The sequence below is a fragment of the Archocentrus centrarchus genome, chromosome 2 (genome assembly GCF_007364275.1).
Source record: "Archocentrus centrarchus isolate MPI-CPG fArcCen1 chromosome 2, fArcCen1, whole genome shotgun sequence".
NCBI lineage: Eukaryota > Metazoa > Chordata > Actinopteri > Cichliformes > Cichlidae > Archocentrus > Archocentrus centrarchus.
In genome coordinates this window covers 25,901,216-25,916,440 of record NC_044347.1, presented here as the reverse complement: position 1 = coordinate 25,916,440, position 15,225 = coordinate 25,901,216, and the positions used below count along the sequence as shown (strand labels likewise).

Here is a 15,225-nt window from a genome sequence, read left to right as displayed (position 1 = left end):
CTTGGATAAATTTTGAAAGTCATCAGTTTGATTTCAATTCTAAGCTAAATTGATAGAACTATTCACACAGAGAACAGTTTAGTTTTTGAAAATCAGACCAGGGTTCACATTCTAGAGGGATTTGAATCCAGCAAATTTTACATTACTTTTAATGGTTAAAAAAAATTCTATGATCTTGAATAAAATGTAGTACATCTTCAAATAGGCTTTCAGTCATCTTCTTAGCAATTGCGCAGGTACCTATCAGATTTGGGATTGCATTTACATTATGACCCTGGCATTAGCACTTAACCTTGACGTTTAACCTTCAAGGTCACGGGGTCATGACTGTGAAAATTTGATCATGTCTGAAATATAGCAAGTAGTATATCAAAATGAAGGGAATTTGACAAAGATTATGAATCTGCAAGGGAAAAAGGCTGATGGAGCCATATTAGCCAGCCATTACTTGAAAAACCTCCTTGATTATTTATCATATTTGTATTAAATTATTTATATTTAATATATCTTTAATAAATTTATTAGAAATTGTATTTAGATTTTTTTATTAATCTGATCCATTACAAATATATTTGGGGTAAAAATAATTAAATAAGTTCATGCATTAATCAAAAATAATAAAACATTTTTTCGGTGGTTCCTGGTACCTTACAAATGTCACTTGGCAGTGGCGGTGCATATCGTTTTAAACTTCATAGTTTTGTGATTAAGGGACCAAATAATAGATATAGAGGGCTTTCTTGGTGGTATGGGGGTGTGAGGGTGCAAGTTATTGGGTTGAAATTCACCTTTCTTGGCAAAAATCTTGGCAGAAATTGGATGTGAACCGGACACACTTTGGGGGAGACGGCGGAAAATGAAAATTATGTCATATTGGGACACCGGGAGATGCGGGTCCCGGGTCTATTGCCACTTCTGTCTTAAAGAAATACAATAAATAAATAAAAATGAGGCAAAATGCCCAAAAACCACTTTGGCAGCCTATCGAGCTCAACAGTGACGTTCCAGAAGTAAAAATACCTTTTGCATCCTCCACAGGGATTTTGATTTTCAGCCATGTTGTAAACATCCAAAGCAGATTTACAACGAGCTACGACATCATGATGATACCTAATCTAACCACGATCCGAAAGTGAAACAGCAATGCCTCTGATTGGCCGAGTTCACTGTTACTGTGGAAATATTTAAACCTGCACGTGTCAGATCACTCACTGAGCAGAAACCACGAGAGCAGTGATAAAGGGCTATACATTACTACACACACACACACACACACACACAAACTACAAAATATATTCAGAACTTTTAATTTTCAACACTATGATAATGAATAGCGAATTCAAATCAAGAAGGTTGGAAGTCTTTAGCTGTGGAATGCTATGCATTATAGGATGAGCAGTTCCTTCGCCATTAAAGGTAATAATGTGCACAGTCTTGTACCTTTGCCCTTATTGCCTTTATTTTTTGATCCCAATCAAATCTTTTTATGTTATGATTCATCTTGTAGGTGGTTGGCTTGGTTCAAGGCTAAAAACTCTTCACATAAGGATTTTCTGAGGCGTCAGTGGTGGAAATTAAAGGGAAATTCACTGGAGCCCTTAAAAAAGCAGCGCTCACTGTTGAGCCCTGTGTGGTTACAAAGCCGTTTATACTGCAGCGTGGATCGTTGGATAACAGTGGATGGTACAAAACAGCTAGGAAGATATTACAGCTTGCTTTTGGCCAAGCTTTGGGAATTAATTGATCTTGCTTCAAAATGCTGTAGCCTTTAACTGCTGGACCTGAAGTTGTGGGTATAGGAACTTGGAAAAGAGACAAAAATGTGAAAGTTAACTCCTCTGAATGCAGGGTAAAAACATACAGCTTATAATAAGTTTCATTTGAAAGTGATTTTTTTCTAATTACCATCAAAACAGGGTTTGACTGAGAACATTACAGAGCAGCTGTTGTTTGCATTCATTTGTTTTCACGCTGTATTTCTTTACAGGAACCTGCCAAGGACTCATCAGCTTCAGCCTTGACTGTCCTCTGTCTTCAAATAAGTGAAAAATTATCGTTCTAAATTGAGAAAGGTCCACATGTGGCATCCGTGTGTTGAGCATTTGCGGCCTGCGGTGTCAAAATTTAACAGGCAATCACATTTCTTCTTCACACCCCACTAACTGCGAGCTTTTTGAAACGGTCAGAGGAGAGGCTGATAATTACTCCGGCTCTTCCTGGATCGGCTCGTAAGTGAGGGGGAACAGCTGGGGAGTTGAGATGTGAGGAAAAGAGGAAGACAGACCAGATGATGTGCTGCAGTCAGGGGATGATTTTCATAGGTTTGGGCTTAGATGCTGTAACACAGCACACAAAGAAAGTGAAAAAATTATACAGCAACATTATTATAAGAAATATGGCAGGACTGGTTATAAACATGCAAGAAGTATTTAGCATTAAAACAGGAAGTAAGCATGTCTGAAAGGCAGCTGAGAAGCCTGATACAATGCTCACATCTGAATGTTAATTACTGTATAAACAATCGTTAGCGTAGCAGAAGTACAAGCTGTTCTGGCTCTGTCCAGTTTCTGCATAAACAACAGCTTCATATTTGACACAGTCATTTATGTGGCCTTTAAATGTACTTTTTATAAATTCCAGTGTTAAAAAGTAGCTTAAATTCCTAAAGCTAAAGAAACAACCTGTACGGGTGTATGTCCAAAACATCTATGTATTGTGTTGAAGAGATATGAAGTGAAGCTGACCTAGGGCCAGGCTGTACTTTTATATAACCTTTATTTAACCAGGTATGCCATTAAAAGCATATTCTTATTAGGAAGGGGGCAAAGGCTTTAAGGAGTAGCTTAAAATAAACATTGAAAATCAAAAGAACAGTGGAAAACATTTCAATAAACTCACGGGTAAAGTTTTAGTGGGTACAATTTTAGTTACGTTTTGCAGGTTAATTATGAAAAATACCTTCTGAAGACAGTATCTCACTTGTTTAAACTAGTCTATATATACATATGTGAAAACAGTAAAAAAAAAAAAAAAGTATTCTGTTTTTAGTTGTTTTTTGTTTTACTTTTAGAGGTGCTAGCTTCAGAATTTAGACTCACTGTTTCTAGCTTCTTAGTAGGGGTTTATTATATACAGAGTTGGGGTCATTACTCAAAAAAAATAATGTGTTACTCATTACTCATTACTTCACTTAAAAGTAATGAAGTATGTTACTTAATTACTACCCGTAAAAAGTAATTTGTTACAATACTTGTTATATTACTCTGTAAAAAGACCTGAACCACACTGTCACATAATTATCCATCAGCAATGAGGGCACATACAATCCTTCTTTTAGTTTCTACGTATGAAAAACCAGAACAAAAGGAATTTTAAAACCAGCTCAGAGATTTAAAGAGATCATCAAAAAAAAAAATCAATCAAAACTTTATTTATACAGAACTTTTCACACAACTTTGTAGCTCTAAGTGCTTTACAGAACAACAAACCCCCAAAAAGCACCAGCAGTCTCACTCTCACACTCTCTCTCACACTCTCTCTCACACACACACACACACACACACACACACACACACACACACACACACACACACACACACACACACACACACACACAAATTGCTTCTGAGTCCACCATATAAAACATTAAAAACTGAACTGAGGAAGTGCAGAAAAACCAGAGACGATGGAAAACATTAAATAAATAAATACATAAGATAACAAAGCACAATGTATAAATAAAATAGGGTAAAAACATAGTAAATAATTAAAAGAGGGCAAAAAAAAAAGTACAATAAATAATTAAAATAAAGTAAAAAGGTGTGAGCCAATGTAGAAAGGTAGAAAAAATATCAGATCAAATAAAAGCCAGGTCAATCATCACATTCTCTGCTGTCCTCAGGAAACTGTTCCACAGACGTGGATCAAAGTGACACAAAGTTTTAGTTCTGACTTCAGGGACAATTAAAAATCCCCAAAGACCCGAGGGTGCTAACGGGCTCATAATAAAAAAGCAGTTCTGATAAATAGCCAGGACTAAAACCATTAAGAGTCTTTAAAACAGAAGAAGCTGACAGGAAGCCAGTATAGGGAATTTAAGACTGCTGTTATATGTTATATGAGAAACACACAACAAACACACACAAAAAAATGACTGATGGCATTAATTTTTTCCCCAAATTCTCTTTACATATTGCAGTGATATCATACAACACGACTGTGAACCCTTTAGACCACAGTGAATGACTTCTAGCTCTTTGGAAGTGGTGTTAATACTTTTGTATTTTTCAAATGTGTTTCCCAAATATCGAACAACAGCAAATAAGCTGAAACAAAGATCCTGCAAGAGGTGGTTGATAGCACCACTGCGGAAACACAAATTGGAGGACAGGCATGTTAATCACTGTCAGTCACACTCAGGTACCAACTGCAAAATTCAGTATGCTTACATTGTGGGTCATAAGTTGTCAGACCAATTAAACTGCATTTGTCTTTTTTCCACGGGAAACACAAAAACCATTTTCTTGGTCTGTTGCCCCCAATTTCTCCTACAAGGCTCTTCCATCACAGCTCTCTAATACCCACGCACAACTGCATTTAGGCAGAGCAGCAGGGGGGGACAACCCATATCCCTCCCCGCTTCCCTTCTCCCGGGCGGGGTGATGATCTGTAAAGAGAGTCATTAAGACATAATTTGTGACTGTGACGCGTGCACACATACACACACACACACACACATATTGCCTGGAGAATGTTATCCATCACCAGTAGCTTCATTCCACACGGTGGAAAAGAAATGATGTAGAGGCCTGCTACTTCTCTGCCTGACCTCTGACCCCCCACCCAAAGATGTGTGCGCCTGAACATGACTGCACAAAAATACACACTTCAAATTAAAACAATAAATGGTCTCGTGCTGATAGGTAACATCCAATCAGACCACATCCAATCCATGGATGGCATAGGCGATTGTGAGGACAGATGAAGGGGCCGTGCTCTTCTTTTCCCATATTTTAAGTGTTCTCTGGCTCTTTTCTGCCATGTTGTTTCTTTTTTGCAGTCATTTTGCATTTCCTTGTAATTGTTTTGCGTCTCTTGTACTCAGTTTGCTTCTTTTTTATAGCTATTTTGTATCTTTCTGTGTTTGTTTTGTGATCTTTGCTGAATGTTCTTGTAGTTGTTTTGTATCATTTTTTTTTTTTTTTGTTCTTTGTCATTTTGTTTGCTGTTGCAGTTGTGTTCTGTGTGTGTTCATGTGTTTTTGTAATATGTTGTTGAACAATAAGCAGAGACACAGGGTTCAGGGGTCCAGATTGACAGGTTTAAGGCTTAGAAGACCTCATCCCTGATGAAAACGTCCTTGAGAAATTCTGCTTTTTGGCCTGCTGCTGTTTCTGATCTCCACCGTGAAAGTCACACATGCTTAATATATTCAGAAACACTGGTACCTAATTACACTTTATGCATAATGAGGAGAGAGAATGAAAGGGGGTGCGATGAAGGGCCAGAGTCTGAAGCATTTCAGGGGAAATAACTCGTGCCTTCTGCTTGTTGACTCATTCTGCTCCACCACAATAAGCCCCCACCCCAATAAAGGGTAATTGTTCAAGATGTGCTACCAAAGGGGAAGGAGAGAGGTCTGGGTGTCACCAGGCAGTGCCCTCTCCTCTGCTCGCCTCTGATGAAGGGTTCTTCTGCTGGAAATCTAATTCCTTCGCCCTCATGGTTGTTTTCATTGTATTCAAGAGCTTCCCTTAACAACGCCCAACGCTGCAGCTTGCCAACCTCTTCCACTACGTTCCTATGGTAACAAGTAAGAGTGAGTGTGTCTGGGAGATGACTGATTGTGTTTGTGTGTGTTCATTACGGTGGTGTGGCTTATTTTTACATAATGAATCAATTATTGAGGCTGTGCAGCAAGCTCATCTGAATAATAGCAAACAAAAAAAAAAAAAAAACCCTTCCACACAACGCGAGCATCTTCACACATGTAGTACGCACGTCCTTGGAAAAGGTGCAACACGGTGTTGTAACACTCTGCATGTGTGTGGAGGGGAGATGATGTATAATGGTGCATCCAGCCGATATCATTTGCCTGCCAATCTGCACCCTGCTCGCCAAACCCAGCCTCCAGAGCTGCTTCACTGAGGTGAGTCATGGCAACTACAGCTCACCACGTGGAGGAGTGCTGCCCCCTGCTGCCCAACGCTATGAACACCACAGCTGAGCACACCAAGTAACTAGAAGGGCACTCACTAGAGTGCGTACCTCACCCACCCCATATTTTCTATGTGTGATACTACACTACAATAGACACCACGCAATGTTATCACACTCCATCAACTTCAGCTATATTTTGCTGTCAGTTGCGGGTCACAGGCTTTATTTCTTACTCTCCAGGAGTGAATTTTTTTTTAACCATATAATTTTCAGCGTAAGACCCAGAATCCTCCTCCGATCATGAACAAATTTTGCTACAGGGCAGAACTTATGGTCATGTTGCACCCTAATTCTTTATAGAGGACTCTGACTTATCCTCAAGAGGTAAGATGCAAATATGTGAATATTGATCCTATCTCACAAGAATCCTTTTACACAATCCTGGATCCAGATGGTGATCCGGAGCATCACCAAAATGTAATCAGTTTTGTCCTTGTACCACACCCAACAACTCCAGAAATTCATTCATAATTTTCCAAGTTATCCTAACAGCCAGACCAACGCAACTGAAAACATAACCTCCCTCCACCTGTCGGTGGGCGAGGTGATAAGAGCCTAAAATCAGATGTACAGTCGATGTCTCTGCAGTCATTTTTGTGGAGTAACCGCTTAAAAGTCAAATTATTCAAAACAACCTGTTTTCGACTACCTTAAAATATTCTTGCTGTAGATTATTTTAAACAAGAAAGAATACACAACAGATTTATTTAATTTACTAGTAATTATCAAGGAAATCCACAGAGATAAAGCAGGTTTCTTAATTTAACCTCACATAATGTCTGACAAAATGATTCGGTCGTGTGAGACGGGCTGGCATCTGGCATCATTTGTGTTTAATTAAATGTCTATGTTTAGTCTTTAATTAAGATATGAGGGGTTAACTAAGACTTATCACTGCTGCTGTGAGAAGAGAGTCTGGATTGCTGTTTACAGGCCTAAATATTAACCCATACATAAAAAAAAAGGGAGGCTTCACCACAGAAACAAACAGAGAAAGCAGAAGGAAGATGATATCTAGTCTCAGGCAGATATGTAATCAGTACTGTATTATTTATTTCTATGGTTCTAATTATTAGCTGCTCAAATGAAAACTCACAGTGTCAGTATCAAACAAGAACGGCTGTGTTTGTAACAATAACAAAAAATGCAGAATTCAGTGTGTGAGCGGGTTTGTGAAGGGACAACTGCTCCACCCTGTGGTCAGTGATTAAAGTACATCGATTTATTACTTCTAGAATTTACAACTCGACTTTGGCTTTACTCATCCTGTCTTTCACTCTCTTGTAGAAGAGTATACTGGAGACTGAGGGGCCGATGACTTTAATGCAGGAGCCCTCGAATAAGTAAAGAACATCATCAAACAGGAAATTCGCATCATGACAGATGCGATTCATTAGGTCTTTATCAAGTAGCTCCGCCTCATCGTAAAATATCTCGTAAACTCTTAAGGTTGATTGCCAAGACTCCATCAAAGCTTCAAGTTGCTGGGCGGCTTTCTGGATTCCCGAGGGCGCCTTGGAGTTTTGCCGCTCAGTCAACGATATTTGCATGAGGTCGCTTTCTTCAAAACGCATGACGGACATGTCAGTGCCCCCCAGGCATCTGTCCAACTCCTTTTTGTGAAATTTTTCGATGTACCTGAACGTGTAAGAGTCAACCCAGATAACATCCTGAGCTTCTGGACAGATTGCACACGCCACTGCTGTACCTTCAGTATATCTCTCCGAGGTTTGTGAGATATCTTCAAGTCCAGTCTGGAGGAGCTTACTTCTGATTGCTGAGCTGCTCCGATCCTTCAAATAGCCTGTGCTGCTGTGCTGAGAGCCCAAATCACTCTCCTTTCCAGTCTTTATTGCTGAAATCTTGCCTGGTCTGGGATGTTTTTCTGAAGACTCTTTTGTTGATATTGCCTCTTCTTGAGGAAGGCCCAATAAGGAAGATGTAATCCTTGCTTTGATTTCCTCATCGGCCACTTCTCTGTGGTTGGCCTGTCTTTGCTCTGTTCTATATTCTGAGGACATTTCAAGCCTGGACCGGACTCTCAGTTTGTCCTCCTTTTTATCGATGCCTGCGCCCGAAACCCTCCCTCCAGCCAAACTCTCAGAGGAAACTTTTTGCCTCAAGGAGGCGTTTTGAGGTTTTGATTTTGAGAGCAGGCTTTGGATTTCCCTTGCCTCACCTGTGCTCTGCAGCGATGTTGATAAGCTGCTTGCAGGTTCCCACTTAGAGCTGCTGTGGCTTACAGGGCTGACATACTTGCGATGAGATATTACCACCGGATTAAGAGGACTTTCTCTTAGGTTAATAGCAGTGGGTCGGGCTGTGACTGCAGATTGAAGCCGGCTGGCTCTGCAGATGAGGTCCTTTCTCAGGGCCTGGACAGCTGCAAAAGGCCCCTCAATAGAGGCTTTCCTCTCTTGGAGCGAAGGACGAAATCGTAGAGATCTGTGAGCTGACCGCAGCTTCTCCATCAGCGACTCCTGATTGCTGCCGAACATGGAGAGGTCGACTGTAGCGCCTGTGACGTAAAAAAACACCTGCACCAAAGGAACACGGATGGATTAGCAACTTGCATTATGTGATCAAAAGCTGAACTGTTGCTACCGTATTGTCAAACGCAGCAAGTTACTGAAGTTGGTGTGGCATTTTAAAAGCACACTGATACTTACGTCTCTGCTGAAGGGAAACACGGTGAGAATGTAGTCTTCGAGAAACTGGCTGTCCGTCATAATGTGCTGCTCCTTCCTCACCACCCTCTCTGCATCTGCCAAAAGTTAGTATAGTTCTGCTACGGTCTCTGCCCAGGTCACTGTTATAACATGAACTCAAAAAGCCAGGCTACTTTCTGTCACCGAGTTCGCACAGAGCCTGACTCTACTCATTATCTACCAGTCTAATGTCAGCTTTTATAGAACAGTGCATCACTTTGATAATATCAGATTAAACCATTCATCGGTTAGGAATACATCCAAGCTGCAGTTCGTGTAAAAATAAAATCTTTCATTCATACATTACCCTTTCCACTCAGCATAATGTATAAGTGGTTCCCAGGGGAACTGAAATTGGTTCCCATGGGGACCAATTATAATGAAAAATAGGAGGTATGTTTGACAATGACAGAAGGCTTTGCGTAAGCCCTTTAGGTATTTCCAGTTCCACATGGATAAGGTGGCCTCAGTTTGCGTCTTTCATGTATTATCGCTACATTCGCAGAGCTCCAGAAATAAGCCTCCCATTTTATAAGAACTGGACACATTTAAACTTGACTGTATTTTCTAAGGCAGCTGGAACACCGCACCAGACAATCAAGAAGAGCCATTCCAGTTTATTTTAATCCCACTGTACACCTGGTTTTAGATTTACACAGCACCCTTTATTTTATATGGCATTGTTAATGTGTCTGAACTGAATTAAAACATTTATGTCCTTTAGTTTTTCCTTACAGGGAAGCAACCAGTCTGCTAATGCATGTTGCTAATCCATGAGCTCCATGGATCTGTAGCCCAAACAGCTACATTTTATGAAGTAAACATTCTCCTTCAGGCAATTTTATCATGTTTTTGGTAGAGGAGGTTTGGACAGAATATACAGCTCCGACTTCTAGATCTTTAATGTAGCAAAATACCTGCAAGTATGAGTGTTGTCACAACACCATAAAGCTCTTTACGGCGTCCACTATTTTGTTTTCAGGCATGAAAGGAGCTGCAGCTGCAACCAACTACAAGTTGTGTTATGGTTTAAGTTTGCTTCAAATGTCTCCTGTAGTTATTACTTGGAAGTGGGTCCCGTCAAGAGATAGTGTCCCATTATAAATCCCTAATGGACCAATCAGAAGGCAGGCTTTTATAGCTAAATCAGCTTTCAGGTAAGAAAAACTACAGGTGTAATTTAACTTCAATCTGGACACACTGTCAGTACCATAGTTACAAAAACTAAAATATGTTGTAATTAAGAAGCAGCTTTGAATTATATAAAACCACGCTCATCATTTTGGACTGTTTTAAATGTGGGAGCAGAAATTTGGGTGGGTAGGGTTTTGTTTTTTAATTAGGCAGGTTTATTTTAGGACTGTAAACACAAAAATGATACATTTGTCATAATTATAAAGCGTGCCTGAAAGGGTGGTGGGGTTGTTTCTGTTTACATTTACACTTTGGGCCAAGAGATGTAGTTTCCTGCCACCATCTTGGTTTGAATTAGCTAAAAGTGGCCAACTTTATAAGTCCTTGAGCAGTGGGAAAAAACCTTTATAAAAGTTTTCATAAATATACGAGCTTTTAAAAAAAAAATAAATAAAAAATCCGCAAACTGCATGCAGTGGCATGGACTTAGCTCAAACTGGGGGTGCTGTTGAGGGCAAACCGCGTTATTAGTGTTTGTTGTCGAGGCAACGAGTAGCTACACATTAGCGTTTAGCCACAACCTGCTAATTTACCTTCTGCTTTTACAAAAGTGACAAACGCCACTCCTTCCAGGCGGGTGGGATATTTCACCTCTTCCACGTCTCCTCCGCAGCTCCTCCGGGGACTTTGAAAGTGAATCGTCAGCTTGTCGGCTATCCTGTCGGGGGGTAATACGTCCGGTACGCCGGACGCAACCACCGTCCTGCCGCTCTCCCAGCAGTCCGTCTCCATTACGGCTGCAGTATTGGAGCGTCGCAATCGCCGTTAGATGCTCCCGCGTTTTTCAGCCGCACTAAACACCCCTGTCGTTAATACACACTCAGCTTATTGCTTAGTTTCACTTTCACTGCGCGTCACTCTTTAGTGCTTAAATAGCGACCTGTGTCCACTAGGCGCCGCTGTTTCACTACATTCCAGCGCGAGAGGAGGGCTCATTCAAAATGGCTCATTTATGCAGCTGGAAACGAGGCTGAGCGCGCATCTCTGCAGATGCCCAAAAGGCACAGATACAAACCTCATGGCAACATCTTCCACAGAGTTGCCTCATTTGTTGCTTTTTTCTTCCATACTGAAGAAACATCTTGCTCCAAGGAAACCTTTCAATTAGACCTTGAGATTGCTGACTGCAGCTAACTGCTTATATTTTAGCTTGGGGGGGTGAAAAAGTCAACACTCGTGGTGCAAACATTTATTAGAATCTAAAAAAGAAAAGAAAAAAAAAAAAGAAGAAAAGCCACACCATACACAGAACACCTCTCATAAGTCACACAAACAGAAATCCAAACAAATTAAACCAAGTAGTGACAAACTCGATTGTATTATTCTTGTGCATATAAACATTTTAATTTAATATATAAAACAAAGTGGCCTGGTCGAGTGCAACAAATGGGTATTAGGGGTTAATAAAAGAAAATCCAGGCTCTGTCCAATACCAGTCAAATCTCCATCTTTGATCATCACTTCAGTGCAAATGCAACATTCACTGTGTTTAATGGTGACTTTAAATCATTCAGGTAGCTGATCTGTCATTCAGTGTTTCTTCTTGTACAAATGCTGCTGCGTGCTGTTTGAGAACCCTTCTTTTATACTCAATGTCACATAGAATTATGGTTAAATTGAGCCTTCATGTCTCCTAGTTTTCAAAAGTGGCAACAAAAATCATTCCTGAACCCAAAACAAGGACATTACATATGTGTGTTGATGCTGTGCCATTGCACTCGTACACCTGCTATTGAAGCAGCCACAGTGGACACGCTAATGTGTTAGCTGGCAAATAAATCCCCAAACTCTTCAAACACTGTCACTTTAGAACACCAAACTGGAGTTTTAGAATAGAGTGGAGCTCTGCAGCTACGGACAAACTTTACAAACCGGTGCTCGGTTTCCACCCTGCACAGACCTGTTGGCCGGGAAAAAAAAAAATGAGATAAAAGAAACTAAAATGAAATAAAAGTGAACATTCATTCTTCAGACATTTGATGTTTCGATTTGGACAGAGTCTGGGAGACAGTCCAGACTGAGGCAGCAGAGGCAGGTGGTTGGATGCGAGTTCGTGTGTGCCGCTCCGAGAGCTTAGCAGCTACGCGCCAGTCCTGTCTGAGTCGCACGGCTCCCCTTTGTGTCCGGTGCTGGTTCTGAGTTTAAAGGTGGCCTGGGGGCCTGCGGGGCGGAACGCGGCGCTCGGGGTGGTGTGTCTGGAGGGGAGCATGGCAAAGATAGGGCGTGATGAGGCCAGGTCTCCGCCGGGAGCGCCTCGGGTTGAGTTGCACAACCGCGGCTGCTGGTCCGACAGCCGGCGGATCGATTCGCCCCCTTTGCACATCTCTGCCAGGAGGTGGTGGGAGTCTGTACAGCTGATCCCCTCCGGAGGATGTGTCACGTCTCGGATCTGACTGCTCACTGCAGACACACACAGACAGACAGCGCTGTGAGCAGTGGAGCCAGTAAATAAAACAACTGTCATGGGTGAGAAGAGGGGAAAAGAAAGAAAGAAACAAAAAGAACGACATCAGACCTGCACCATCGGGAGGCTTCAAATAAAATGCTGCTGTCAGCTTTAAAGCTTTGAGCTGGAAGGACAGTCAAACCTATTCGCCTGGATACAATTTGGTGTTTTATTTCTTCTTGTAATTTGATTTTTAGTTTTTTACATGTTAAAAAGGCACATGTGCCAGTCTTAATTTATCTGAAAAAGAGGCTGCATGTGAGTGAGCCCCATCCTTGTTGATTGTGCTAGTGGGATTGTTGACTGAAGCGCCTGAATAATGAAGGAAAAAATAAAATCTCAGCACCTGCAAAAAAAAAAAAAAAAAAAAGCCACGATATTTGAAGCAATCAGCACATTTCTGTCGGCGTTAATACTGCCGGGACTGCAGGTTCCACTGCCAGGTGCGATTTCTGCCCTGTCTGGAAATTATTCTGCTTACATTCACAAACAGTCGCTTCTTCCACACTTATGCAGCGCGGCAAGCATATTTTGACACAATAAAAAGGTGATGTTACTCCACTTAATCTGCTAAATAGACTACACAGCAGCTGGATTTATCTGGTGATGAATCTCAGCATGAGTTTCTGACAAACATCTAAAGCCTGACAGTTCAGTCAGCGGTGCATGCTTTTACAAACTGCTGGCCTGAATTTCTACGATGAAGCCAAGGAAAGGAAAAACACTGCATCATATACTGGATTTACATTTGGAGCTTGTTCCTTGGTGAAGAGGTCAAATCTCAGTTAGAACCTGCTGCTAACTCGAGGTTCACTAAGCTCAAGCCTCCCTCTGGTCTTCCCATTACCTGCTTCACCTACACTGAGATCTGAAGAGACAGGTTTTCTGCCGGCCTTCCTCCCGTGACCGCCACGCCAAACCCCCAGAGGACCCTGAGGAGACCGAGGATGCCAGTTAGGTAGGTGTGTTTGTGAGAGGCAGGATAATAAAAATGGTGAAAAACAACCTTGTTAATTAAATAGGGAAGAATTTTAAACTGGAATCACAGAACATAACTTTTCGGAAACTCAGGCGTTAAAAATGTGTGTTTGAGTTTACCTGATGTTTGGCCACCATGTGTGCAGTGTGGATCAATGGAGGTCTGATGGAGGGTTTGTACTGCAAAGGTTGGCCCAGTAAAGAGTAGTGCGCTTCACCTGGTAATCACAATCAAAACAAGGTTTTCAAAGCTGTCAGTTCTACTCTGGGATGCTTCAGTTCTGGGCTCACAACAGGATGTTTTGAGCATTTAAAAAGGAGAAGAAAAAGAACAAATAGTTGTGAATTTGAGCAAAAAACACTCGATTATGTAAACAGCTGGGAATTTCTGACTGGTATTAGGACGATGGGCGCTGTGACAGGTCATAAGGTACACCATGCACTTAACTAAACCTGGTTAAAGTCTCGTTTTGATCCTCATGGCATTTAGCAAGCTAACTGCAGTTACACAGGCAGGGGCTAACTAAGCTAGCTGACAATTAATACTTAAAATAGAAACTTCAACTATACCTGGGAATTTAAATGAATGGAAAACAACATTTATTGAGTCTCATGTACTAAAGCCTGTTTAAAAACCAACTAACAGCAAGCAGGTAGTCAGGAAGTTAGCCAAAAAATGCTAGCTAAACCAATTCAGCTGCTTAAACCACTTTATGTGTGTTTTAAACAGTTTAGTGCAATTTGTCCTCCAAATGTCAAATCTTAGGTTAGACAATGTTTACAAGCACAGCTTAAGTTTGCTTTTTTTTTTTTAATTTAAAGTTGTTACAGCCACAAATTTTCAAATTATTCAATCAAGCTCAGTTAGCTATGACTTAGCTAGCTATTAAAAAAACAAACAAAAAAAAAAACTTATACATAAGAAAAACAAAATAGGTGTGTTGTGATTACCTTCACATATAATACTAATATAGTAACTCCCCTGGGTCCAGATCCTTAACTCTCTTTTTTACACCGACTCACTCAGCTAGCATGAGGACATGAATGTGTGGCCCTCAGCAGGGTTAATTTAATCAGCCGTGCTCCTCACTCCAATGTTAAAACCTCAGGAATACCACCAGTATCTGAGCAGCTGGAAGGTTTGTGAACATGGGACATGAGGCAAGTTTCATTCATCTGAGATAACTACATTTTTTTTTTTTAATAAGCATATCTGTTGATGCTGGAAATACACAAAATGTGTATTTTGTGTGCCATCCCACTGCATGCTCACTGAGTTTTGATGAAGCCGTGTTGGTAAGCATGTACTGTAATACTAGTGTGCGTCTCTGACCTTGTCCACTGTGGCAGAAAGCTGTAGGGAGCTGCGGGTGGTGGGCCATGACAGGGATGTGTGAGATGCCTGATGGGAGGCCCTTGACGCTGGGCGGCTGGCCTGGCGAAGGCGTGAGTGCCGGAGACGAGGGCAGGCTGCTCTACACACAACACACCGATGATGCAGAGAGGGGAAACAGGGAGGAACACAAACACTTTCATTCAAAAAAAAAAAAAAGCAACTCTGGCCATTTCTTCCTTTCACAAAGTCATTCTGTGGTTCAAGTCGTTGCTTTAATGTACCATTCCATCCACATTAGTCCCACTAATGTACCATTACACCCTAATGCCGACGACTATTTTCTC

At 41.2% G+C, this 15,225-nt stretch overlaps 3 protein-coding genes across 10 annotated transcripts in view; 1 reads left to right on the top strand and 2 right to left on the bottom strand.

The window, feature by feature from the left end:
- Positions 1–7,026: 7,026 nt before the first annotated feature.
- LOC115795753 (uncharacterized) lies at positions 7,027–11,010 on the bottom strand. Its single transcript, XM_030751819.1, has 3 exons — positions 10,655–11,010; positions 8,889–8,983; positions 7,027–8,756 (listed from the first exon to the last, which is right to left on the bottom strand). The coding sequence occupies exons 1-3, from the start codon at positions 10,851–10,853 to the stop codon at positions 7,458–7,460; spliced, it is 1,593 nt and encodes a 530-aa protein (XP_030607679.1). The 5' UTR covers positions 10,854–11,010; the 3' UTR covers positions 7,027–7,457.
- Positions 11,011–11,420: 410 nt separating this feature from the next.
- The window catches only part of r3hdm1 (R3H domain containing 1), a 55,856-nt gene continuing 52,051 nt past the window's right edge, over positions 11,421–15,225 (bottom strand). For 3 of the 8 annotated variants that reach the window (XM_030746942.1, XM_030746973.1, XM_030746965.1), the window contains 4 exons: positions 14,879–15,020; positions 13,666–13,763; positions 13,415–13,499; positions 11,421–12,521 (listed from right to left, as the gene is read on the bottom strand). In XM_030746942.1, coding sequence (XP_030602802.1) covers positions 12,202–12,521; positions 13,415–13,499; positions 13,666–13,763; positions 14,879–15,020 — 645 coding nt within the window. In that variant the 3' untranslated portion in view covers positions 11,421–12,201. Of the gene's footprint in view, positions 12,522–13,414; positions 13,500–13,665; positions 13,764–14,878; positions 15,021–15,225 lie in introns of those variants that run through there. The other 5 variants (XM_030746958.1, XM_030746950.1, XM_030746934.1 and 2 more) reach the window with 3 other exon arrangements.
- Positions 13,410–15,225, top strand: part of zranb3 (zinc finger, RAN-binding domain containing 3) — a 180,865-nt gene continuing 179,049 nt past the window's right edge. The window contains exon 1 of the mRNA XM_030746915.1: positions 13,410–13,525. The gene's annotated coding sequence lies outside the window, so the exon portion shown is untranslated. The remainder of the gene's footprint in view (positions 13,526–15,225) is intronic.